The 27690-nt window shown below is 45.7% G+C and overlaps 1 protein-coding gene across 4 annotated transcripts in view; it reads right to left on the minus strand.

Annotated features, from left to right (window-relative positions):
• LOC134337716 (multiple epidermal growth factor-like domains protein 6) overlaps positions 1-27690 on the minus strand; it is a 456826-nt gene that overhangs the window by 23500 nt on the left and 405636 nt on the right. For all 4 annotated transcript variants that reach the window (XM_063032924.1, XM_063032923.1, XM_063032922.1 and 1 more), the window contains 10 exons: positions 26666-26794; positions 25734-25862; positions 20545-20673; positions 18392-18520; positions 16007-16135; positions 14573-14701; positions 11477-11605; positions 3941-4072; positions 1078-1206; positions 518-646 (listed from right to left, as the gene is read on the minus strand). In XM_063032924.1, the coding sequence (XP_062888994.1) occupies positions 518-646; positions 1078-1206; positions 3941-4072; positions 11477-11605; positions 14573-14701; positions 16007-16135; positions 18392-18520; positions 20545-20673; positions 25734-25862; positions 26666-26794 (1293 nt within the window). The remainder of the gene's footprint in view (positions 1-517; positions 647-1077; positions 1207-3940; positions 4073-11476; positions 11606-14572; positions 14702-16006; positions 16136-18391; positions 18521-20544; positions 20674-25733; positions 25863-26665; positions 26795-27690) is intronic.

Genomic DNA, 27690 nt, shown 5'->3' on the forward strand with positions numbered 1-27690 from the left:
TCCCCACATCCTCATCACTCCTCATACCTCCTACATCCTCACCCCTTACATCCTCACTCTTCGCCCCACTCACCCTTCCTCCTACATCCTCCCCCTCCCCTACATCCTCATCCCTGCTCAATCTTTCTTACTGGCTCCCGTACCATTTACCAATCGCACATTGCCCTCCACTGTTCTCTCACCAGGCTCCTGGGACCACAACGATGCCCATTGTCCAACCCACTGCCAAATATGCCTAGGGTTTGGGCCTGAGTGAAGGAATGGAGAGTAGAGCAGCTTCCTCAGTCACTGCCGGGACCCAGAGCTGTGCATAGGCATGTGAGATTCTGTGGGCAGTATCGGAGGAAGCATTTGCACAGGCACGTATTTGCTCGAACTCTGGCACTGAAACTGTGCAGCCATACAGCCTGGAGCAGGCCTGGAACTGCACATTCTGGGGAAATGGCCGGTGATCGGAAACGCCCACCCACCCTACCTTGCCTACCCCAGATCCAAAGGCCCCGTTGTTCAGGCTTACCATGCTGGCACTGGGAGCCAGTTCTTCCTGCTGGGCAGGTGCACCACCCGGTTACATGGTCACATCTCGCTCCTTCCCCACAGGAACAGATCAGAGCGCAGTCCATCCCATAGTGACCGGCAGGGCAGGCTGTGAATAGCAAACAGGCATGGCATGAGCCCAAAGTAACCCAGCCCCTCCCTCCAGTGAAGTCAGCGTAGTGGTTAGCACAACACTTCACAGTACCAGTGGCCCAGGTTCAATTCCTGCCGCCGCTCATAAGGAGTTTGTACGTTCTCCCCGTGACTGCGTGGGTTTCCTCTGGGTGCTCCAGTTTCCTCCCACAGTCCAAAGATGTACCAGTTGGTAGTTTAATTGTTCATTTTGATTAGGCAAGGATTAAATCGGTGATGTGACTCAAAGGGCCCTAACTCAATAAATAAATAAACCCCTCCTCGCAATCCAGTGACACCCACCCTCTCTCCCACAGTCAGGTCCAATCCCTCCCACCAGTGAGGTCCAACCCCTTCCCCAGTCAGGTCCACCCCAAAACTGAGCTCCTTGAGCTGCCATTTACTTACTCTGATTGCAGTCTGCCCCAATGTACCCAGGTGGACAGACACATGTTCCTGTCACTGTCTCACAATGCCCTCTGTTCAGGCACCGACATTCCTCAACACAGTTGGATCCGTACCTTCCGGCTGGACATCCTGGAAGTTTGTTGTAGGAACAGGGTGTCACAGGACAGTCAGGAAACCAGGCCTCCCTGCCAAGATTTTACACACTACTCCTCACACCAGCCCCTGCAGCTATCAAACGCCAAAACTACCCACCCCTGTTTCAATGTTGGCTCCTCCAGGCACTTCAGCGTCAAAGCAGATTGTTCGGCACAGATTAGTTTATTAAGAGGTCTCTTTTGCCAGAGTTGAAAGAGCATTTATCCTGGAGGTACCATGCAAAGAAATTAGAAAAATAAACATTTTTTGAAACCTTTTAACTATATTGTTGATGTAGTCACAATTACCTTCATCAGATTAGGATGACACAACACAAAAGAGAAGCCATTCATCCCAGTGTGCAAGAGTGGCTCTCTGCAGGGTTTTTCCAGTTAGTCTCCCTCCTGTTCTTTCTCCATTGCCCTGCAGTATATTCTCCTCCAGATCCCTCTGCTTTCATTAAATCTGCTTGCACTGTCCGTTCAGGGTGTTCCTGATCACTGGAATCTGTTGGATCACCTGCTTTATGTCACTTCCGGTTCTTTTAACCATCTGATATGTGTTAACACACACAGACTGCTGGAGGGACTCCCCAGGCTAGGCAGCATCTATGGAAAAAAGTACTGTCGACGTTTCAGGCCGACACCCTTCAGCAGGACTATGTACATTTTGCCATAGATACTGCCTGGCCTGCTGAGTTCCTCCAGCATTTTGAGTGTGTTGCTTGGATTTCCAGCAGCTGCAGATTTTCTCTTGTTTGTGATATCTGTGATCTTTATTGACTGGCCATTCTACCTCTGGAAAGAGTTCCAACCTATTCAAAACCCCAGACTCCATTAAATCATTAACACGAGGAAATCTGCAGATGCTGGAAATTCAAACAACACACACAAAAACTGCTGGTGAAACGCAGCAGGCCGGGCAGCACCTGTAGGAAGAGGTACAGTCGATGTTTCTTGAACCTTAGTCTCGGCCCGAAATGTCGACTGTACCTCTTCCTATAGATGCTGCCTGGCCTGTTGTGTTCACCAGCAGTTCTTTGTGTATGTTCCATTAGGCGGGAGGAGACGATGGCAGCGCGCGCGGCCGTTCCGAAAGATATCGTATGTGTAACTAGGGGCCGTGCACAATCCTGATTTGATGGATACAGCCGTGAGAAGCACAGAGGAACTCCTGGAGAAACTTCTGAAATGCCCGCTTCGCTGCCGCTGCTACTGTGCGATCAAGAATCTCCGGAGGGGAAGGTCCTAAATCTTCAGCTTTGCCTATTGCCTGTTCCCGGGGCCGGGGTCGAAGCGCTCGGCAGAGATGGTGCTCGGTGCTCGGTGTCGGAGAGCTGGTCGGAGGCTCCGAGTTTTTGGACGGACTCGGAGTCGGACTGTGGTCAGATGCTTCCAGGATGCTGCATCGGCAAGTTGGCGGCGCTGGAGGTTCACCGTCTGCGTGAGATGATGGGACTTTCGAGAGACTCTGAGACTTTTTATCGTGCCATGGTCTGTTCTTATCAAATTAAGGTATTGCTTTGCACTGTTGTAACTATATGTTATAATTATGTGGTTTTCATCAGTTTTTCAGTCGGTTTGTCATGTGTTTCTGTGATATCATTCTGGAAAAACATTGTATCATTTCTTAATGCATGCATTACTAAATGACAATAAAAGAGGACTGTGTGTCCTCATAATCTAATCTAATCTAATTAAATCATTGATCAGTTTGATGACTGGAGGTACACGCTCTCTGCCAACAAGGGCTTTCTACTGAGTACTCACCACTCCTCATTGAGTTGGGGCTGTCATCAGTCTACCTCAATGTTCAGCTCCAATTCTGTCCTCACCTCTCATCCAGAACGGGCAGCTTTTTAATCTTGGGTCTCATCTGCCTATTCTACTGAAACTTCAGGCAGTGCCCTCCCTCCACCAACTGTATCAGAAGGTGATTGGCCCCAAGATCTGATGCCAATGCTACAATGTAATGCTGAGCTTCCCTGAGGTGTCACCTGTCAAACAAGATGCTAAATTGAGAGCCCACCTGCTCTCTTAAGTGGGCGTGAAAGGGTGGCATTATTTTAAAAAAAAAATCAGACATTTTGCTTAAGCGCACTGGGTGAGTAGTTAATTGGTCACATGGGTGTAATTGGGTCGTGTGGCTCATTGCATCCCTTAATAAAATAAAATATTTGTTTCTCATTTAGCACCTCTGAAGCTGCCCTTATGGTAGTGGTTTTAGGGAGGGTGCATTTTCAACGTTATATTACGAGTCAGAACATTGCATGATTGACTACAAAGGATTTTCGGCATTCTTATGTCACTTTAAGGTGCCATAAAGCTTATATGGGGCAGCATGGAGACATAGTGGTTAACACAACACTTTACAGTACCAGTGACCCAGGTTCAATACCAGCCACTGCCTGTAAGGAGTTTGTACATTCTCCCCATGTGGGTTTCCGCTGGGTGCCCTGGTTTCCTCCCATAGTCCAAAGACGTACCATTTGGGAGTTAATTGGTCTTGTAAATTGTCTTGTAATTAGGCTAGGATTAAACTGGCTGGACAGTGTGGCTCAAGGAGCCGGAAGGGCCGACTCCAAGCTGTATCTCAACAATTAAATTAATTAATTAAAAAGTGCACAAACCTTCCTTTCCTATTTCTCACCACTTCACTCTGACTAGCTTTGACATTGGTATTGACTTTCTGAGAGTCATGGAGTTATAACAAGCCCAATAGAACTCACTCAGATTGCAGCTTTCTCCATGGTAACCAGGTGCACAGATGCACTCTCCGCTGACTGGGTGGCATTGCTGGTTCTGGGCAGAACATTGGCACACCTGGTTACAGTTCTGCCCGTAGGTACCCGGCAGGCAGGCTGTGGAAAGAGAAGAAAGAAAGGTTGTGAGAGAATATAAGATACAGGAGCAGAATTAGGCCATTTGGCCCATCAAGTCTGCTCCACCATTTTATAATGGCTGATCCAATTTCCCTCTCAGCTCTAATCTCCTGCCTTCTCCCCGTATCCCTTCATAACCCGACCAATCAAGAATCCATCAACATCTGCCTTAAAAATACATAAAGACTTGGCCTCCACAGCTGACTGTGGCAAAGAATTCCACAGATTCACCACTCTCTGGCTAAAGAAATTCCTCCTCATCTCCATTCTAAAAGGACACCCCTCGATTCTGAGGCTGTGTAGTCTGGTCTTAGACTCCCCCACCATAGGAAACATCTGCTCCACAGAGAGCAGAGAGGAAAGAGCAATTAGGGTGCCTGGAAATCTGTAGTAAAGTAGGAATGTGCCAAAGGAAATGTGTCTTTTCCTCTTCAATTGGTGGCCATCTAAACTAAGCCTATGACATAGTTTAGATCGCCACTAACTGAAGGGGAAAAGACAGGTCAGTGGTTTGGGTTTGACAGACAAGCATAAACCAATCATATTCATACTCTTTCTACTCTTGAACAGAATGTTCCTCTTGTAACTGTGACATGTAAGATAACTACTGCTACACCAATTTTAGAGCCATGGAATCATACATCGCTAAATTGGGTCCTTTGACCTACCAAGTCTCAATGGATATATTATTTCTGTTTTCTGCACGATTTTTAATCTATTCAACATACATATACTGTAGTTGATTTACTTATTTATTATTATTATTTTATGTTTTTTTCCTTCTATATTATGTATTGCATTGAACTGCTGCTGCTAAGTTAAAACATTTCATGTCACATGCTGGTGATGATAAAGCTGATTCTGATTCTGGTCCACAATGTTAATTTGCAGTGGCCCGACACTAATCCCATTTTATTCTTCCTACGTTCTCATCAATTCGCTCAGGGTTTTAATAAAGATTAGCTTAATTTGTCACAGGTACATCGAAGCATATAGTGAACTGCGTCGTTTTTGTGCCAACCATCAACACGGTCCAAAGATGTGCTTCGTGCAGCCGCAAGTGTGCCATGCTTCCAGTGCCAACATTACAACTTGCTAACCCTGACCTGAGTGTCTTTGGACTGTGGGAGGAGACCCACACAGTCACGGGGAGAACGTACAAACTCCTTACAGACAGCGGCGGGAATTGAACCCTGATCTTCCGTTCTCTGGCACTGTAAAGTGTGACATGAACTGCTACACTACCGTGTCGTTGCCCTGCACACCATAGGCCTTGAAAGTGGGAGAAAGCTGAGTCTCTGGACTAAACCCATGCAGCCACAGGGAGAAATGTCCAAATTCTGTACAGGCCGCAGTAGAGGTCAGGATTGAACTGAGATTGCTGGAGGTGAGGCAGCAGTTCCACAAGCTGCTCTACAGTGCTTCCCTATGCCTTAGTTTCTCACACATTCATCGCCGATTTCCTCTGATCCAGCTTTCAGTCATCAGTGAGACCTGCTGTAGACTTGGGGACTGCTGCATCGAGCACCTTCCTCTGCTGCCACTAAAGGCAGGACCTCCTGATGACTGCCCATTTCAATGCAGCTACCCATTCCCATTCTGATATGTTTGTCCACGACCTCTTCTACTGCCATGGTGAGGCTAAGCTCAGGTTGGAAGAGCAACACCTCATACTCCGTCTGGGTAGCCTCCAAACTGATGGTAGGAACATCAATTTCTCTAACTTCAGGTAATCACCTCTCTCCCCTATTTTTCATTCCCCATTCTGGCTACCCTCTCTCCCCTTCTCTTCTCCTCACCTGCCTGTCAACTCCCACTGGTTCCCCTCCTTCCCTTTCTTTCATGGTCCAGTGTCCTCTCTTCTACCAATCACCTCCCCCAACACCTCACTTCAGTCCCCCTTCCCCCATCACATACCTTCCCCGTCACCTGGTCTGATCTACCACCTGCCAACTTGCACACCTTCCCCTCTCCCCCACCAACTAATTCTGTCTGCTTTCCAGTCATGATAAAGGGTCTCAGCCCAAAAAGTCGTCTGTTTTCTCAACCTGTCCACAGCTTGCTGAGTTCTTCCAGCATTTTGTGTGTGTTGCTCAAGATTTACAGCAGCTGCGGTTTATCATTTCCAGAAGCATTTTATTCTGCCTGGTGTTAAGTTCTGTCTGCCATTTGCAGAAGGGGCCTTGGGCTGTCTGATTCTCATTGAAAACATTTAGCAGGTCACGACTCAAGGTTCACTCTGGGGATCCGCAGCTCAACTCCACTGGGTCGTCCTTTCCAGAAGTGAGACGGTACCGCACAGCCGCAGATGCCATCTTTCAGCTGCCTCCCCCTTTCGTAACTATTCCATGACACGACGCAAACACAGCTCTCCCCTGTGTCCTGGTCAAAACTGTTCCAACAAAGAATGCAACTGATTGGGTTGCATTCTTCTCTAATCTTGGCATTTTACTTGGAGACATTGTCAGCCCACTGTTGATTGTGATGTGTCCTCCGAATGATTGGCCTTTGTATACTTTTCAACGTGGGGGAGGAAACCCTGTCGCTAGAAGTGTTGTTTTCTGTGAACAATTCTGTAGAAGTCGACCCTATTTACGAGCTGGTGTGGGCAAAATTCCAGACCACCACGAATGGAGTTTGCCAGACAGCCAATCAATGACAGGGTTTCCTCCCCACATCACAACTGAGTTTCCAAAATGATGTCCAATCACCTAATTGAAAAGGATATAAAGGACAAGCATTTGACAGACACACCACAACCAACAGCGCACTGACAATGTCTGCTCGCATGGTGATGAACCATTTACAAGAAAATGGCCAAGTCATAGAAACATAGAAAATAGGTGCAGGAGTAGGCCATTCGGCCCTTCGAGCCTGCATCGCCATTTATTATGATCATGGCTGATCATCCAACTCAGAACCCCGCCCCAGCCTTCCCTCCATACCCCCTGACCCCCGTAGCCACAAGGGCCATATCTAACTCCCTCTTAAACATAGCCAGTGAACTGGCCTCAACAGTTTCCTGTGGCAGAGAATTCCACAGATTCACCACTCTCTGTGTGAAGAAGTTTTTCCTAATCTCGGTCCTAAAAGGCTTCCCCTCTATCCTCAAACTGTGACCCCTCGTTCTGGACTTCCCCAACATCGGGAACAATCTTCCTGCATCTAGCCTGTCCAATCCCTTTAGGATCTTATACGTTTCAATCAGATCCCCCCTCAGTCTTCTAAATTCCAACGAGTACAAGCCCAGTTCATCCAGTCTTTCTTCATATGAAAGTCCTGCCATCCCAGGAATCAATCTGGTGAACCTTCTTTGTACTCCCTCTATGGCAAAGATGTCTTTCCTCAGATTAGGGGACCAAAACTGCACACAATACTCCAGGTGTGGTCTTACCAAGGCCTTGTACAACTGCAGTAGTACCTCCCTGCTCCTGTACTCGAATCCTCTCGCTATAAATGCCAGCATACCATTCGCCTTTTTCACCGCCTGCTGTACCTGCATGCCCACTTTCAATGACTGGTGTATAATGACACCCAGGTCTCGTTGCACCTCCCCTTTTCCTAATCGGCCACCATTCAGATAATAATCTGTTTTCCTATTTTTGCCACCAAAGTGCAAAACTTCACATTTATCCACATTAAATTGCATCTGCCATGAGTTTGCCCACTCACCCAACCTATCCAAGTCACCCTGCATCCTCTTAGCATCCTCCTCACTGCTAACACTGCCACCCAGCTTCGTGTCATCCGTAAACTTGGAGATGCTGCATTTAATTCCCTCATCCAAGTCATTAATATATATTGTAAACAACTGGGGTCCCAGCACTGAGCCTTGCGGTACCCCACTCGTCACCGCCTGCCATTCTGAAAAGGTCCCGTTTATTCCCACTCTTTGCTTCCTGTCTGCTAACCAATTCTCCACCCACACCAATACCTTACCCCCAATACCGTGTGCTTTAAGTTTCCACACTAATCTCCTGTGTGGGACCTTGTCAAAAGCCTTTTGAAAATCCAAATATACCACATCCACTGGTTCTCCCCTATCCACTCTACTAGTTACATCCTCAAAAAATTCTATGAGATTCGTCAGACATGATTTTCCTTTCACAAATCCATGCTGACTTTGTCTGATCATTTCACCACTTTCCAAATGTGCTGTTATCACATCCTTGATAACTGACTCCAGCAGTTTCCCCACCACTGACGTTAGGCTAACCGGTCTATAATTCCCCGGTTTCTCTCTCCCTCCTTTTTTAAAAAGTGGGGTTACATTAGCCACCCTCCAATCCTCAGGAACTAGTCCAGAATCTAACGAGTTTTGAAAAATTATCACTAATGCATCCACTATTTCTTGGGCTACTTCCTTAAGCACTCTAGGATGCAGACCATCTGGCCCTGGGGATTTATCTGCCTTCAATCCCTTCAACTTACCTAACACCACTTCCCTACTAACATGTATTTCACTCAGTTCCTCCATCTCACTGGACCCTCTGTCCCTTACTATTTCTGGAAGATTATTTATGTCCTCCTTAGTGAAGACAGAACCAAAGTAATTATTCAATTGGTCTGCCATGTCCTTGTTCCCCATAATCAATTCACCTGTTTCTGTCTGCAGGGGACCTACATTTGTCTTTACCAGTCTTTTCCTTTTTACATATCTATAAAAGCTTTTACAGTCCGTTTTTATGTTCCCCACCAGTTTTCTCGCATAATCTTTTTTCCCCTTCCTAATTAAGCCCTTTGTCCTCCTCTGCTGAACTCTGAATTTCTCCCAGTCCTCAGGTGAGCCACTTTCTCTGGCTAATTTGTATGCTACTTCTTTGGAATTGATACTATCCCTAATTTCTCTTGTCAGCCACGGGTGCACTACCTTCCTTGATTTATTCTTTTGCCAAACTGGGATGAACAACTATTGTAGTTCATCCATGCAACCTTTAAATGCTTGCCATTGCATATCCACCGTCAATCCTTTAAGTGTCATTTGCCAGTCTATCTTAGCTAATTCACGTCTCATACCTTCAAAGTTACCCCTCTTTAAGTTCAGAACCTTTGTTTCTGAATTAACTATGTCACTCTCCATATCAATGAAGAATTCCACCATATTATGGTCACTCTTACCCAAGGGGCCTCTCACGACAAGATCGCTAATTAACCCTTCCTCATTGCTCAAAACCCAATCCAGAATAGCCTGCTCTCCAGTCGGTTCCTCGACATGTTGGTTCAAAAAACCATCCCGCATACATTCCAAGAAATCCTCTTCCTCAGCACCTTTACCAATTTGATTCACCCAGTCTACATGTAGATTGAAGTCACCCATTATAACTGCTGTTCCTTTATTGCACACATTTCTAATTTCCTGTTTAATACCATCTCCGACCTCACTACTACTGTTAGGTGGCCAGTACACAACTCCCACCAGCGTCTTCTGCCCCTTAGTGTTACGCAGCTCTACCCATATCGATTCCACATCTTCCCGGCTTATGTCCTTCCTTTCTATTGCGTTAATCTCTTCTTTAACCAGCAATGCCACCCCACCTCCCCTTCCTTCATGTCTATCCCTCCTGAATATTGAATATCCCTGAACGTTGAGCTCCCATCCCTGGTCACCCTGGAGCCATGTCTCTGTGATCCCAACTATATCATAATCATTAATAACAATCTGCACTTTCAATTCATCCACCTTATTACGAATGCTCCTTGCATTGACACATAAAGCCTTCAGGCGCTCTTTTACAACTCTCTTAGCCCTTATACAATTATGTTGAAAAGTGGCCCTTTTTAATGCTTGCCCTGGATTTGTCGGCCTGCCACTTTTACTTTTCTCCTTTGTACTTTTTGCTTCTACCCTCACTTTACACCCCTCTGTCTCTCTGCACTGGTTCCCATCCCCCTGTTGTGAACTAACCTCCTCACGCCTAGCCTCTTTAATTTGATTCCCACCCCCCAACCATTCTAGTTTAAAGTCACCTCAGTAGCCCCCGCTAATCTCCCTGCCAGGATATTGGTCCCCCTAGGATTCAAGTGTAACCCGTCCGTTTTGTACAGATCACGCCTGCGCCAAAAGAGGTCCCAATGATCCAAAAACTTGAATCCCTGCCCCCTGCTCCAATCCCTCAGCCACGCATTTATCCTCCACCTCATCGCATTCCTACTCTCACTGTCGCGTGGCACAGGCAGTAATCCCGAGATTACTACCTTTGCGGTCCTTTTTCTCAACTCCCTTCCTAGCTCCCTATATTCTCCTTTCAGGACCTCATCCCTTTTCCTACCTATGTCATTGGTACCTATATGTACCACGACCTCTGGCTCCTCACCCTCCCACTTCAGGATATCTTGGACACGATCAGAAATATCCCGGACCCTGGCACCAGGGAGGCAAACTACCATCCGGGTCTCTGGACTGCGTCCACAGAATCGCCTATCTGACCCCCATACTATCGAGTCCCCTATCACAACTGCCCTCCTCTTCCTTGCCCTACCCTTCTGAGCTACAGGGCCAGACTCTGTGCCGGAGGCACGGCCACTGTCGCTTCCCCCGGGTAAGCTGTCCCCCCCAACAGTACTCAAACAGGAGTACCTGTTGTTAAGGGGCACAGCCACCGGGGTACTCCCCATCACCTGACTTTTCCCCTTCCCCCTCCTAACCGTGACCCGCTTGTCTGCCTCCCGTGGCCCCGGCGTGACCACCTGCCTTCCACTCCTCTCTATCACCTCCTCGCTCTCCCTGACCAGACGAAGGTCATCGAGCTGCAGCTCCAGTTCCGTAATGCGGTCCCTTAGGAGCTGCATCTCGATGCACTTGGCGCAGATGTAGACGTCCGGGAGGCTTGGAGACTCCAGGGCCTCCCACATCCGACACCGAGAACAGCAAACTGCCCTCACAGTCATAATGCCCCTCTCCTCAAATAGCAACAGAAAATGAATGTCAAACCTTCCTCGCCTCGCCCGCTTCCACCTAAGTCCGGTGAGCCGAAGCCCTTAAGTCTTCACTCTGCTCCCGGATCACTCCGCAGCCCGCAAACTACGCTGCCCGCTCTATGAGGCTTAAGTCGGTGAACAACTCAACCCAACCATCAACCACCCAAGCTACACACCTTCCAAATTATTTCCATTGCAACTGATTAAGTGGCTCCTTGGCTCATTATTATTTATAGCATCTTGTCATGCATGTCACTTTACAACAAAACAGTTGCTGCACTTAAAGTGATTCAGGTGCGATGGTTTGAGATTATTGCCAATGCCATCTTTACTTTTACAATGGAACCACCGTACAGGGTTGTATTATGGAGACAGAACAATATTCACCAGCATTTCTCTTCTAAAATCCGACATGATCTGGTTTTATTACCTGTACAGTGAGGTTAAAGGTCATGAGACACTTACTCAGTTCACAGCCATTGCCCGTAAACCCTGGGGGGCAGCCACATTCACCCGTCACATGGTTGCAGGGTAGATAGGGGGAACAGTTACATCGCTGCGCACAGCTATTGCCATAGTAACCTGGCCAGCAAGCTGGAAGAGAAGATAAGATATGGTTTAGAACATAGGACATAACAGCACAGTACAGGCACTTTGTGCTGACTTATTAACCTTTTCCCTCAATCTAATACTCAACAAGAACTTCCAAGACACATTTTGTAAACATGGTATCAGAAACAGCAAAAGTTTTAATACAGGATAACAAGGGAAGGGCTAAATTTGGTCAATAGATTTATTAGAGTCTGCCATAAGTTATGCAAGAACGCAAAGACAGTAGGTCTAACCCAGAAGCAGGGACAATATTGGTCTCTCATCTGACGACTTATAACAAATAATTTGCCTAACAGAAAAAGAAAACATTAAGTGTGCAATTTTAAATCATCATCCGTTGTAAAATCAAGGGGAAATTAAAGGAAAATTCCAGCCTTTAAGGAGTGATTTCAGGAGGTTACAGTAGCTGTGAACTGCACGAACTAATGGTTTCTCTCAGCTGTATCCCTGGGGCTGCTTTGGAGAATGGTCTTTTGTTAAGTGGCCACACTGCAATTATGATTAACCTGACTCGCAGCAGGAGAACTCTTTCTTTTATGGGACTTGCTTTCTTACCATTCATTTGTCGTAGCAAAACATTTTGGCCATGTCATTTCCTCTTACAAAGCTGAGGCCTTCCATCGTCAATTACCACTTGAAGCTACATCTTCAAGAATTTGCAGAAACATTGTCAGAGAAAAGAAATGGATTAACTACCTGTAGTTTAATTTTAGTTTGATTATTTGGTACTGGTGTAGGGTAATACGATGGGTGGAAATGTGTTTAATTCACAACGACCGACATTGAGTTGGGGTTCACTTTAAGAGGCTGGACTGACATGATGTAACTACGTGAAGTTTTTAACCACACTTTCCTAACATGATAATGTAATTATGTGATTTCTTTTTTCCTGAGCTTTATGTTCTGCATTTGGAGGACAATAAAGGAGTATGTTACAGTTTTCCTTAAACTTAAAACACCTCTGTTGTTTTATTTGCGAAAACGTACACTGATATTTTTATAGTCTTCTTTGCCTCTCTATATTCCTTCTCCAGTACATAAATTTTGCTCGGTAACTTTGGCCGGTGTATGCTGATCTAGAACGAGCTGATTTCTTAATTCATTGCGTAGCAACAGAACATGGATGCCACTTTATTGATTTCCCAGTAAGTGTTTGCCTGCACTAAGATTCCCTGATTACTGAAGTGAACAAGGGACTTGGATTATGTTCCAGATTAGAAAAGATTCACTTGGAATTTGGAAACTATCATCCTATTAACTAATTTCCCCATTTCTCTCCATCATATTAACTCATATGCCACTAAGTTTTGATTAGTCAGGGCATCAAAGGTTACGGGCCGAAGGCTGGAGAATGGAATTGAGAGGGATAAAAAATCAGCCATGATGGAATGATAGAGAAGACTTGATGGGCCGAATGGCTTATGGTCTTCTATTTCTCAAATTCGAGCAGACAATGAGCCTATGGCCTTGACATCTTAAAATACTGTGCAAAAGGCTTAGGTATATCTATCTATCTATCTATCTAAGGTGCCTTAGACTTGTACACAGTCTTTCTAGTTACCAATTAACACTACTGAACTAATACAAAGCTAAGTACTCTTTAATTCCTTTTTTCCAGTCCTGATGAAGGGTCTCGGCCCAAAATATCAACTGATCAGTCTTTTTCATAGATGCTACCCAGCCTGCTGAGTTCCTCCAGCATTTTGTGTGCGTTGCTTGGATTTCCGGCATCTGCAGATTTTCTCTTGTTTGTGATTGAACTACTCTTATTTCTGTTTCCCAACTACCTTCCTATTTTAAACAATACACCATTCTGTGCAAGTCTTACACACTCTAGCTTTATGTAAGACTTTTGCACAGTACTGTATATTACTCAATCCCTGACCTACCCCTTCCATATCATAAAACCATAAGATATTGGAGCAGAATTAGGTCTTCGGCCCATCAAGTCCACTTCGCCATTTCATCATGGCTGATCCAATTTTCCTCTCAGCCCCATTCTCCTGCCTTCTCCCTGTATCCTTTCATGTCCTGACTAGTCAAGAATCTGTCAACCTTTTTAAATATTCGTAAAGGCCTAGCCTCCACAGCTGCCCGTGGCAACAAATTCCACAGATTTATCATTCTCTGGCTGAAGAAATTCCTCCTCACCTCCGTTCTAAAAGATTGCCCCTCTGTTCTGAGGCTTTGTTCTCTGGTCCTAGACTCTCCCACCAGAGAAAATATCCTTTCCACATTCACTCTATCAAGACCTTTCGCCATCCGAAAGGTTTCAATGAGGCTGCCCCTCACTCTTGGCCTGTTCTTGTCGAAAACTTTCTAATGTTATAAAACTTGCTCACAATACTCCAAGCGAGTCCTCACCAGACCCTTAATTCCACTGTCTTGCATCGCTACCATGCTCCCAATCTCTCTCTGCCACCTCACATTTCCCTTCATCACTCCTCCCTACTTCCACACCTTGCCTTTCAATTCCAGTCCCATTTCTCCACCATTTCCTTCAATTTCAACTGACTACCCCTTGATCCTTTGCCCACCATTTCCTTCGTTCTGATTTCCCCAACCTACAGGTCAATTCCATTGACGCACCTCTGCAACATTTCCTTGATCCCACTGAATCCCACTCTATCCCCATTGACACCCTCCCATTGATCCTACCTCTCCATCTTTCTGCCATTTTCTTTGATCCCACAAACTGACCTCTTTGCCATAATCCTCAATCCTCATCTCCCCATTACGTCTTTCAATCCTACTAGATTACGCCCCGCCATTTTCCTCACTTTCATTGTCCTACCTCTCCCTCAGTAACCCCTTCTCACCAGACCCCTCTGCCCCACCTTCTCGCCATAACCCCCAACCCAAGCATAACAAACAGGCCTTTATTTCAGCGTCAAAATGAAAGCTGCAGGGTTAAATTTTTATAACTGAGGCACAACGACCATCACTGACCTTTCTCACACCGTCTCCCTCTCCATCCCTCTGTGCACTGGCACATCCCCGTCACATGATGACACGATGCTCCGTGCTCGCAATCACAACGTTCCTCGCAGTGCTCTCCGTAAGTTCCTCTGGGGCAAGCTGGGAGAGAGGCACCAGGGTCAGAGTGCAGTTCCAACAACAGAGCCTTATGAGGGAGTCTGGTTCTGGGACCCAGGAAAGGTCAGACAGCCACGGAAAGGACAATGACACTTCCAGGAAAATAATCCCTTACCTGACGAATGATGCGAATGTAGAATTTGCGACTCCATAAAGTGAATTGAGAAAATAGCACTCGATCTTAAAGCAGTGATAATAAGAGGTTCATGTGGAATATATGTGGAACATAGAGACTTTCTTGAGCTGAATTGTTCTTAACTTCTATTGGAGCCATCTAGACAATCAGTTAGACTTTGAAACTGGAAGCAAAAACTACATTTGCTGAGTGTATTCAGGTAAGGTCAATGTTTCAGGTCAAGCACCTTCTAGCGGCATTGGGAAAGACTACAGATTAAACAAGAATTAAGGTGTGAATGAAGGAACAAGGAAGAAGGGAATACTGTACACTGTAAGTGGGAGGCAGGAGTGGTTAAATGATAAAAGAGGTGATGGGAAGAAATAAGGAACAAAAGATCAGCCTGGAGAGGGTATAAGTATCTGAAATTACTCAAGAAAGATGAAGTTGCAGAACCCCTTTGCACGGATGAACCCCCACCCCCAGGTTTTATTTACGATTCTGGCAAATGCAATAACTTGCTTTTGCTTTTGTTTCGCTGATCAGAATTGATCTGCGGCTCCTCTCCCGGACCAGCCACCCTGACCAAGATCTTTGTAGCTATGAAGGGCTTGGATAGGGGGTGCAGAGAAAGCGGCCCAAGGAACAGGTAGGGCCCAGTGGACTATGTGATGTGTTTAGGAGGAATTTCATTAAACAGAGAGGCCTGAGAATTGATGTTGCAGCGTTCGTTGAGCTGGGCAATTAGCTTGTTGTCGTTTCATCACCAGTCGATGTGTCATCCTCAGTGCCTTTTCGGGGTCAGAGAGCCAAAGAAATGCGAGCCAAGAGAATTCAAAGGTCAGCTGAAGGGGTAGCCAATCATGACTGAGGCAAGTGAAGGGGGGGGGGGTATATAAACACCAGTACTCCCAGAGAGAAACACCAACAACTGCGCACTGAAGATGACACTTCGACGAGGGATGAAACGTCTGCAAGCTAATTGCTAAGCTTAGCGAACAACACATCAAATGCCTCAACCTGAGCTACCAATATTCACCACCATCCTAAGTCCTGAGAATTATTACCCCATCGCTATTTTCTGGAAAGTAGGAATGGGCAACAAAAGAACAGCCTTTCCAATGACACCCAAATCCCAGCACTGAATGAAGCAGAGAGCAAATCTTACTCACAGGTTTCACACTTCGCCCCCATCCATCCTGGGCGGCAAAAGCACTCGCCACTCTGATGATCACACAGCCCCTCATTCAGGCAGTCACACTGCTGCTGGCAGTCCAAACCATACCTTCCTGGGGTGCACTCTGTTAAAAACAAGGGCAACTCATGGTAAATTAATCAATCGATTAGCCTCTGGAGGCTCACAGACAGAACTAACTCTTTAAACTTAGATCGAATCACTTAGGCAGGTCAGGATGTGCTTGGACATCAATGAAAGGATCCCGCCAGCATTCGACGAGAACAAGCCTTACGAAAGCCGGAAAAATAAAACTGGACTCGGGTTACAGAGCTCGAGAATAAGACACAGGCTCTTGCAGTTGTACTGTCGCTTTTGGGATGAACAAGAGAGATCGGTATGGGAATTTTGGTGGAAGACTTGAGCAAAAATGGCATTTTGAATGTGCTAATAAATGCACTGTTTTTCTGAAGAAAGAAAAGGTTTGGATTTTTTTTTCTTTAAGTGCAATCGTGAACAATAGCCAGATCAGAATGCTGATCAAGTCAACTAGTTCTCAAAGAGAACTCTGATAGGCCAATCAGATGGTTCACTGCTGCTCAGCGATAGCAAGTACATAGAACAGGGACTAGGGTCGCTAGCCCCTGTACTCCGGAAACACACCTGAGCAATGCGGCGGAGGTATGTGCTATGCATGACCTGATCTGAAAGCATCATGTTGACTCATAACAGATCGTGGAACAGCTTGGTCAAGGATGGGGTGATCAGCACTAATGGACAAATTATACCTCCACTACCCCAATATGAGATTTATGAATAATAGATTTATAAGGCATATTCAGACTGACAAAATTTCCAGAGACAGTTCTACGAATATGCTTGATTATAACATTGATTTTGTACAAAAGTACGGTCACATGTGTAAATACAAAATGGAACTTCCTGATGCAGTATTAGCGTTTAAATTGTTGGATATTGCATGTCTAAGACTTGAAGGACAGACAGCTAGTGTTAACTGCATCTACAGAACTTATATTTGCATCTATGAAATCGGCACTAAAGAGGATTTTTGGGGAAAAGGCCGCCAAGTCAACAGTCGGAGTTGGTTTGAGTCGGGAAACAGCATACTTCACTGAGCAGAAAGGAAAGAAAATCTTGTCTTTGTTGTTTAAATGTTATCACAGATTGAGCATAGGTGGGAACCTCATTCTGAAAGGCAACCATTTACTCCTGTGAACCTTTGGCCCTGTCTCCTGATTTCCTCTAACAACCTAGGTCCGGATGCTGACATAGCTACATTAGCTCTGACCTGCAGCATTTGTAGCTCTTTCAGTGAGCTACAGCCATAGTGACGACACTCTGGCCGAGAGTGACCTCTTGCACTGACTGAAAAAGATCTCTCCCGATAATTCCTTCATCTTCTCGCAAGCTGGTGATGCTGAGAGAAGGTCAGGGCTTTTTGCTGTACCTCCCGTCCAGCAGTGGAGGCTCTGTCCTTCCGATGATTTGTTAAGTTGAAGCCTGTTCTTGAAGGTCTCTGGTTGATAGAATATGCAAATCCACAGCTGTGATTCTCAACCAACATCATAAATATGCAGATTAAGTCAATGCGACATTCAGATTTGTGGCAGTTTGCTGAGCCCAAGCTGACAGTTACATCAGGAGTACGTTACTAGCTGACCTGATCTGATATAAAGCATCCAAAGCTTAACAAAATAAGAATGGGCCATCAGACCATAGGAGCAGAAATAGACCATTGGCCCGCTGAGGCAACCCTGCCATTCTGTCATGACTGATTTATTATCCCTCTCAACCTCTTTCTCCTGCCTTCTCCCTGTAACCTCTGACATCATTACTAATCAAGAACCTACAACCTTCACTTTAAATATATCCAATGACTTGGTCTCCACAGCCATCTGTGGCAATGAATTCCACAGATTCATCACCCCCTGACTAAAGAAATTCCTCCTCGTCTCTTTTCTAAGAGACGTCCTTCGATTCTGAGTCTTGCCCTCAGTATGTGAGAAATAAGGTCACAAGTTCAGCCCTTCGAGCCCATCCTGCTGTTCACCCAAGTCATCTACCACAATGCCGTTCTTCAGCAGTATCTCTAATCCCTTAATGCTCAGAAAACTTCTGATCTTTGTTTTGATGGACAAAATGACTGACCTTCCACAGTCCAACCGATTCTACAAGTTGCATCTTCACAGATGAACAAAACATGACTTTCCTTTCATAACTCCATGATCACTCTGTTCCATCATTTCCAACTCTATGGTTTAGTTCTGCCTCGCTGCTAGATTCCACCATTTTCCCCATCAAAGACAACAGAGCCACGAAAGATTACAGAGCAAGGACCAGCAGAGATTGCTTGTGGACTCACCTAGTTCGCATGCCACTCCTGTCCATCCTACACGGCATGTGCAGTGACCTGTGATGTGATCACACCATCCACCATTCTGGCAGATGCATCTCTGCAAACAGCTGGTACCATAGAAACCAGGGGAGCATGCTGGGAAATTCAAACAATAGTATTAGGATGCAGTTTCTGTGCTTGTCTTAAGAGTGCTACACATCCAATTTTCAGGAATTCTGGGTCAAGGAAATATTAAATACATTACTGTGCACAGGTCTTTGACACATGTATATAGCTAGGGTACCTAAGACTTTTGCACAGTACTGTAGTTACTTTATGTGTTGCACTGTTCCGCTGCAGCAAAAAAAAAACAAATTTCAGGACATTTGTGATTGATGATAAACTTGATTCTGATATGGGTCTCCACTATGGACTGAGAGTGGGAAGGGGCCAAGGAGACAGGAATCATGGTTGGGAAAAAGGGAAGGGAGAGGGGAGGGAGCGGGAAGCACCGGAGAGACATTATTAGAGACATCAATAAACCACTTGTTTGAAATCAAACGACCTTGTCTGGTGTCTCAGGGCTGGGTATGTCTGCACTCGTGCTACCCACCCCCCACCCTGGCACTCCTTCTCTGCCACCTGTCCCACACCCCTCCCATGGCACTTCACACTCACGATTCCCAACATCCTGTGGTCCTGCCAGATTTACAAACCCGCTCTCTGCTCCACGTTGACAGATACAGTACTGTGCAAACGTCCTAGGCATCCTAGCTATATATATGTGCCTAGCACTTTTTATAGCTTCAACAACCTGGACACATTGTTTGGCTCCAATAAGAATAACCCACAAATGATGTTATTCATCGGCAAAATCCTGCATAGGCTGAAAATCTGACTAAAAATAGAACATGCTTAAAGTACTCAGCTAGTCACTCAGCACCTGGGGAGAAAGAAACTTAATGTTTCAACTTGAAACTTCATCTCTCCACAGATTCTCCCTGAGCTGCTGAGTTTAACTAGGACTTATCTTAAAATTGATGGATTTTTTAAGCATGAAATTTGCTGTCAAATAGAGATGTGGATGAAAACTACATACTTCTGCCCCCCCTCCGCCAAGTTAGACAGCCTTTCCCTTCACGCATCTGAAATTCTACAAAGCAAATGAGATGATAGCTTTCCCAGTGTTACTCCCTGCAGTCTAATGAATTGTCCATTTTTTGGAATCCTCGGGGAATTCCTGGATGGTTGGGGACCACAGTTCAACAGGTCCCCTTCCCATCCGGGTCAATCCCATTCCTTTCATTTGGTGTCCCTTGCAATCACGAGTCAGGCTGACAACCCATTGACATAGGATGGAGACTTGGTCAGGGGGTCAGTTGGCGGGATGTAAGGGCAATGGGTGGCACTAGGAGAGTAGGAAAGGAAAAACCAAAACTGCAGATGGCCTGTGAGCAGGTACCATGCTGAACGAGAGGAAGATGAGAGTTAGTAAATGACCAAGGGTGGAGGAGATGGTAGAGGGGAGGGACAAAAAAAAAGGGCATCGGAGGATTTGAGAAGGGAGAGAAAGGAAGAATGAGAGGTAGGAAAAGGAGGAGGAGATGAGAGAGAAAGAGAGAGAGGAAGGGAGGTGAAGGGAAAGAGAAAGAGTGGGAGTGCCTGAGAGAGAGATACGTGCAAAAAGAGAGTGAGTAAATGCTGGTGGAAAGAACGTGGAAGCCAGGAGAAAGGGGAGAACAACAGTTGATGAAGAGAGAGAAAAGTGCCAAGAAGAGAGGTGCATGATCAGAAAGAGAGTATGTCAAATAAAGAACGGGGTAAGGACAGGGAGAATGATGGGAGGGAGGAAAGAAGAAATAGAGAGAAAGGGAAGGAGGGAAGGGAGGAGAAAAGGTGAGGAACTGGGAAAAGAGGAGGAGAGGGAGTCTGGTGTAGAACTTTCCATTAATTTAGGTTGCAGAGGAACGTTTACCATTAAACCTAGACTGCAGAGTGCCCCAAACTTATTGACCCAATCCCCAACCTTCTTTACGGCTGTATCTCAAAAATGAGCACCCAAGAAGTTACAGAAATGACATGCTTGCATTTATTGTGATCCAGCTCACAAGCTGGTGACCATGCCATGATACGAGGGTTAGGAAGTGGTGGGAGGTGGGGGTGGGTGGAAATGGACATACCTTCCTGACACTGATCTCCTATCCATCCAGGAGCACAGATGCACTGACCGGTCACAGGGTCACAGCTGGCACCATTGGCGCAGTGACAGGGCTGGGTGCAGTTCTCCCCGTAGGTCTGTCCTGGGCATGCTGCATGAACAGAGCAGATTGTGCTAAACCATGTATATATGTCGTAACTCGGTTACCTGTCTGGACACACCCCTCTGCTGACTGCCCCTGTGGCTCCTCCCACAGAGTCCTGTATAAAGGTGTTCGTCTTGCCCCTCCCCCTCAGTCCAGGGGCAGACACTCACTGTGGAGGTCGTATTGTACAGCGAATAAAAGCCTTTCAGTATTTTACCAAACCTCAGTCTTTTGGAGTAATTGAAGGTGCTTCACAGATGGTGACTGGCACAGAGTAACAGCCCGCTCTCTCACAAAATAAATCTCCCAGCTTTACAGATATGACAATGACAACTTTAGCATTGTACAAACCTTACAACAATCGTCAGTCATCAAGTGGAGTATAGCATACAGTTCTGGCTGCCCCACTATAGGAAGGATGTTGAGGCTTTGGACAGGGTGCAGAAGAGGTTTACCAGGATGCTGCCTGGTTTAGAGAGCATGAGCTATCACACAAGGCTGGATGAACTTGGGTTGTTTTCTCTGGAGTGCCAGAGGCCAAGAGAGATCTGATAGAAGTTTACGAGATTATGCAAGGCATTGAAAGAGTGGATAGATAGTATCTGTTTCCCAGGTGTGAAATGTCTGAATACCAGAGTGCATGCATTGAAGGTGAGAAGGGTTAGGTTCAAGGGGGACGTGAGGGGTAAGTTTTTTACTTAGAAAGTTATCAATGTCTGGAATGCGCTGCCTGGTGTGGTGGTAGAGACAAATATACTAGAGGCTTTTAAGAGATGTTTGTATAGGCACATGGATGTGAGGAAGATGGAGGGATATGGACATGGTGTAGGTAGGAGGGATTAGTGTTTGGGTGTTTTTTAATTTGCTTTTTAGCTATTTTGGCACAATACTGTGAGCTGAATGACCTGATCCTGTGCTGTACTGTTCTAGATTCTATGGTTTTAGAAAATTATACTGGACCATATGCAGGGATTATGGGGTTAAGGTAGCCAGTTTTTAAGGAGTATGCTGAAAGAGGCAAGTGAGGTTGAACGGATTCTAGAGCTTTGGGCTCTGGCAGCAGAAAGTGCAGCTGCCAATTGTAAACAATTCAAATGAGATATACGGTTAACATGAGTATAAATGGTGGGTAAAACTGTACAGTAGTTCTTTTTATTGGCATGGCTGTAGCTCAGAGAATGTGAGATCAAATCCCATTAGGTCAATTGAAAATTTGAACTCAGCTTTAACTGTATGGAAATAAAATGTGTTATTAGTAAAGTTAGGACCTTAAAACCATAAGATGTAGGAGCAGACCATTTTGTCCATCGAGTCTGCTCTGCTATTTCATCATTGCTGATCCATTTTCCTCTCAGTCCCAATCTCCTGCCTTCTCCCTGTATCCCTTCATGCCCTGACCAACCAAGAATCGATCAACCTCTGCCTTAAATATACCCAATGACATGGCTTCCACACACCTGCCTGTGGCAATGAATTCCACCGATTTACCACTCTCTGTGAAACTGTCCTGTCAAAATTTATTCAGTTTAGGGATGGAAATCTGCCAACTTCACAGACAATCTGAAGCTTATTGTAACTCAAGTAGATGGGTAAATGGGGTTGCAAAGAGAGCTTTTGGCATATTGGACTTCATAAATCAGAGTTTTGCAGACAGAAGTTGAGTTATAATGTTTAAGTTGTGTAAGAAGTTGGTGAAGCCAAATTTGGAGTATTGTTTACAGTTCTGGTCACCTTGCTACAGGAACAATATCAATAAGATTGAAAGAGTACAAAGAAAATTTACACAGACTTCAGAACTTGAGATATAGGTAAAAGTTGTACAAATTAGTACTTTATTCCCCAGAGGGAAGGAGAATGAGGGGAAATTTGCTGGAGATGTACAAAATGATGAGGGGTATAGATAGGGTAAATGCAAGCAGGCTTTTTCCACTGAAGTTAGAAGAAATAGAGGTCATAGGTTAAGGGTGAAAGGTGAAATGCTTAAGGGGAACCTGAGTGGGAACATCTTCACTCAGAGGGTGGTGAAAGTGTGGAAGGTGATGCCAGAATAAGTGGTGGATATGGGTTTGAATGCAACATTTTAAGAGAAGTTTGGATAAATACGTGGATGGGAGGGGTGTGGAGAGCTATGGTCCAGATGTGGGTCAATGGGACTGGGTGGAATAGCAGTGTGGCATGGATAAGATGGGCTGAAGGGTCTGTTTTTGTGCTGCAGTGCTCGATGACTCTATGGCTGAGTTCCACGCTTGCTGACTCTTACCGCCTGTAGTGCCTGAACAAGGCACACAGTTGCCACCTTTTATGGACAACTGGAATCTGTTGATCTAGCAACATACATCAAAGTTGCTGGTGAACGCAGCAGGCCAAGCAGCATCTATAGGAAGAGGCGCAGTCGACGTTTCAGGCCGAGACCCTTCGTCAGGACTAACTGAAGGAAGAGTGAGTAAGGGATTTGAAAGCTGGAGGGGGAGGGGGAGATGCAAAATGATAGGAGAAGACAGGAGGGGGAGGGATAGAGCCGAGAGCTGGACAGGTGATAGGCAGAAGGGGATACGAGAGGATCATGGGACAGGAGGTCCGGGAAGAAAGACGGGGGGGGGGGTGACCCAGAGGATGGGCAAGAGGTATATTCAGAGGGACAGAGGGAGAAAAAGGAGAGTGAGAGAAAGAATGTGTGCATAAAAATGAGTAACAGCTGGGGTACGAGGGGGAGGTGGGGCCTAGCGGAAGTTAGAGAAGTCAATGTTCATGCCATCAGGTTGGAGGCTACCCAGACGGAATATAAGGTGTTGTTCCTCCAACCCGAGTGTGGCTTCATCTTTACAGTAGAGGAGGCCGTGGATAGACATGTCAGAATGGGAATGGGATGTGGAATTAAAATGTGTGGCCACTGGGAGATCCTGCTTTCTCTGGCGGACAGAGCGTAGATGTTCAGCAAAGCGGTCTCCCAGTCTGCGTCGGGTCTCACCAATATATAAAAGGCCACATCGGGAGCACCGGACGCAGTATATCACCCCAGTCGACTCACAGGTGAAGTGATGCCTCACCTGGAAGGACTGTTTGGGGCCCTGAATGGTGGTAAGGGAGGAAGTGTAAGGGCATGTGTAGCACTTGTTCCGCTTACACGGATAAGTGCCAGGAGGGAGATCAGTGGGGAGGGATGGGGGGGACGAATGGACAAGGGAGTTGTGTAGGGAGCGATCCCTGCGGAATGCAGAGAGAGGGGGGGAGGGAAAGATGTGCTTAGTGGTGGGATCCCGTTGGAGGTGGCGGAAGTTACGGAGAATAATATGTTGGACCCGGAGGCTGGTGGGGTGGTAGGTGAGGACCAGGGGAACCCTATTCCTAGTGGGGTGGTGGGAGGATGGAGTGAGAGCAGATGTACGTGAAATGGAGGAGATGCGTTTAAGAGCAGAGTTGATAGTGGAGGAAGGGAAGCCCCTTTCTTTAAAAAATGAAGACATCTCCCTCGTCCTAGAATGAAAAGCCTCATCCTGAGAGCAGATGCGGCGGAGACGGAGGAATTGCGAGAAGGGGATGGCGTTTTTGCAAGAGACAGGGTGAGAAGAGGAATAGTCCAGATAGATGATCCTCTTGTATCCCCTTTTGCCTATCACCTGTCCAGCTCTCGGCTCTATCCCTCCCCCTCCTGTCTTCTCCTATCATTTTGCATCTCCCCCTCCCCCTCCAGCTTTCAAATCCCTTACTCACTCTTCCTTCAGTTAGTCCTGACGAAGGGTCTCGGCCTGAAACGTCGACTGCGCCTCTTCCTATAGATGCTGCTTGGCCTGCTGCGTTCACCAGCAACTTTGATGTATGTTGCTTGAATTTCCAGCATCTGCAGAATTCCTGTTGTTTCTGTTGATCTAGCACCTGGGTAGGAAGGTGTTCAGGCAGGCAGGGCCACTCAGTGAGGTATCAGGTGAACACAGTGGGTGTCCCAGTGAACACCTTGCAAGCAATTTACTATTTGGGCTTACATCTATCGGGTGGAAAGTTTTCATTCAACACCCATGGAACTGCACAGTATTCTCAGTGAGGAGGTGAGAAAATTGGAACAAATGACTTGGAGACCGTAAATAGTCTGTCTAATTCCTGATGGTCGCTATCTGTCAATCAGTTCAGCATTAGCTGTATATAGCTAGCATGTTGAGGACCTGCTTTATAGGCATGAAGTAACCAGCTTACTGATCAAAGCTGGAACAGGAAAGGGAGATTAACAAATATATATGCACAGTAGCATGGCAGTTTAGCGTGACGCTTTGACAGAACCAAAGATACAGGCTCAGTTCTGCCGCTATCTGCAAGGAGTTTATGTCGTCTCTTCCCGTGCCCACGTGGGTTTCCATTTCCTGCAGGTGTTCTGGTTTTATGTTCTTTAGAAATACAGCACAGAACAGGCCCTTCCGGCCCAACGACACACCCACGTAGCCCCAGCCTAATCACAGGGCAATTTACAACGACCAATTAACCGCGACGTCTTTGGACAGTGTGGGGAAACCAGAGCTCCTGGAGGAAGCCCACTGGGAGGAGTGGGGGTAGAATGCGTTTCCTCCCATAGTCCGTTGACGTAAGGGTTGGAAGATTAATTTGTCACCTGGGTGTAATTGGGCAGTGCGGCCTTCCTGAGGCAGAAGGGCCTGTTGTACTGTATCTCTCAGCAGGTAGATAGATAGATAGAAAAATAGATAGATGGGTAGAAAGATAGATAGATAAATAGATAGATAGAAAATAGATGGATAAATTGAAAAACAGATAGAAAAATAGATAGATAGAGAGATCGATATAGATCGATAGATAGATTGAAAAAAGGTCAGTAAGTTAATGACACTGCCCTTGGCATAAGACGAGTTCAGAAACAGAATACAAAGCAATCCAGAAGTTAATGTTTGCAATCACATTGTGTCAATTGAAAAGGAAATGGTGACATAACAAGTTACTCTGGGAAACATTGACAGGAAAATGCAATCAACGTTTATTTTGGCAGGAAGCAGGTTCATGTGCACGATCCTTAGCAAGATCCCGAATGACGAACAATTGAGGAAAGGGCAGAGCTGTGAACTCACACTGGTTGCAGCTCAGTCCAATCCAGCCCGCGGGGCATGAGCAAGATCCTGTCACATGGTCACAGCGAGCGCCGTTCTGACAGTCGCAGACCTGACGGCACTCCAGGCCGTGGAATCCATCCGGACAAGCTGGAGAGTAAACATGAGCAAATGAACACCCACTTACGTACAGTCCATACCAATGCCTACAGACAATGTTATGGATGGTTGCATTTCTTACATTAGTGGCTAGAAGATCCATTTTGCTGAATTGGAAAGAGATTAATCCTCCCACCACATTTCATTGGTTCTCTCAAACTATGTTGTGTTTAAACTTAGAAAAAATTAGAAGTGTTATTTATGATCCCTCTATTAAATTCAAAAAGACTTGGAGGCCATTTATTCAACACTTCCATATGATGTAATTTGACCTTTCCCAAACCTATTCTATTTCTTTTTAATATACATTGAGAGGAGCGGAGTCAACGACACTAATGGTTCTTTTTTTTTATGTTACATAACAGCCCACGTCTTTTTTATTTAGTTCAGTTGGTTAACATTGTTTAGGTTAGTTTTTTCTTTTGGGGTATATTTTTATATACATTTTCTCTTTTCATGATTTTTTATGTATATTATATTTGTATCCTGTACGATTGGGAGGTTTAATATTCATGTGTCAACTGGGTTTATAATTAATATGTTAATTATAACAATGTAATCCCAATAACTTTGTATCAATATTATGTTATGTTTACCATTATGAAACCAATAACAAGATTGAAAAAGAAAGAAAGAAAGACAATGTTATGGGGATCTTCACCTCGCTGAAACACGGCAATTTATTCCTTAAGATCTGCAATCACAGAAGGTAAGACGAGATGCAATTCTTTTCGTGTCACTAATTCTATCTCTCACCAGTTGACTCATTTTCCGAGTGTAATCACTGGACCTACCTCGCTCACAGTATGTTCCGAGCCAACCTGCTGTACAGTTACACGCTCCGCTCACATGATCGCACGCGGCCCCATTTTCACAGTGACACCGGTATCGGCAGCCAGACCCGTAGGTACCTTCAGGACACTCTGAAAAGGGAGAAAAATGCCTGAGGCACCATGATTAAGTTATTGTTGGGTGAGACATTACAGGTAGGATATTACTGGACCCTGTGACAAGGGAACTGAGACCTTGTGATCAGCTATTATTAGACTCAAGCCTTAGAAACATAGAAAACCTACAGCACAATACAGGCCCTTCAGCCCACAAAGCTGTGCCAAACATGTCCTTACCTTAGAAATTACCTAGGGTTACCATAGCCCTCTATTTTTCTAAGCTCCATGTACCTATCCAGGAGTCTCTTAAAAGACCCTATCGTATCTGCCTCCACCACCGTCGCCGGCAGCCCATTCCACGAACTCACCACTCTCTGCCTAAAAAAAACTTACCCCTGACATCTCCTCTGTACCTACTTCCAAGCACCTTAAAACTGTGCCCTCTCGTGTTAGCCATTTCAACCCTGAGAAAAAGCTTCTGACTATCCACACAATCAATGACTCTTGTCATCTTATACACCTCTGTCAGGTCACCTCTCATTCTCTGTCGCTCCAAGGAGAAAAGGCCAGGTTCACTCAACCTATTCTCATAAGGCATGCTCCCCAATCCAGGCAACATCCTTATAAATCTCCTCTGCACCCTTTCTATAGTTTCCATATCCTTCCTGTAGTGAGGCAACTAGAACTGAGCACAGTACTCCAAGTGGGGTCTGACCAGTGTCCTATATAGCTGCAACATTACCTCTCAATCCCACAATTGATGAAGGCCAATGCACCGTATGCCTTCTTAACCACAGAGTCAACCTACGCAGCAGCTTTGAGTGTCCTATTAACTCAAACCCCAAGATCCCTCTGATCCTCCACACTGCCAAGAGTCTTACCATTAATACTATATTCTGTCATCATATTTGACCTACCAAAATGAACCA

Source organism: Mobula hypostoma, chromosome 25 (genome assembly GCF_963921235.1).
Source record: "Mobula hypostoma chromosome 25, sMobHyp1.1, whole genome shotgun sequence".
Taxonomy (NCBI): domain Eukaryota; kingdom Metazoa; phylum Chordata; class Chondrichthyes; order Myliobatiformes; family Myliobatidae; genus Mobula; species Mobula hypostoma.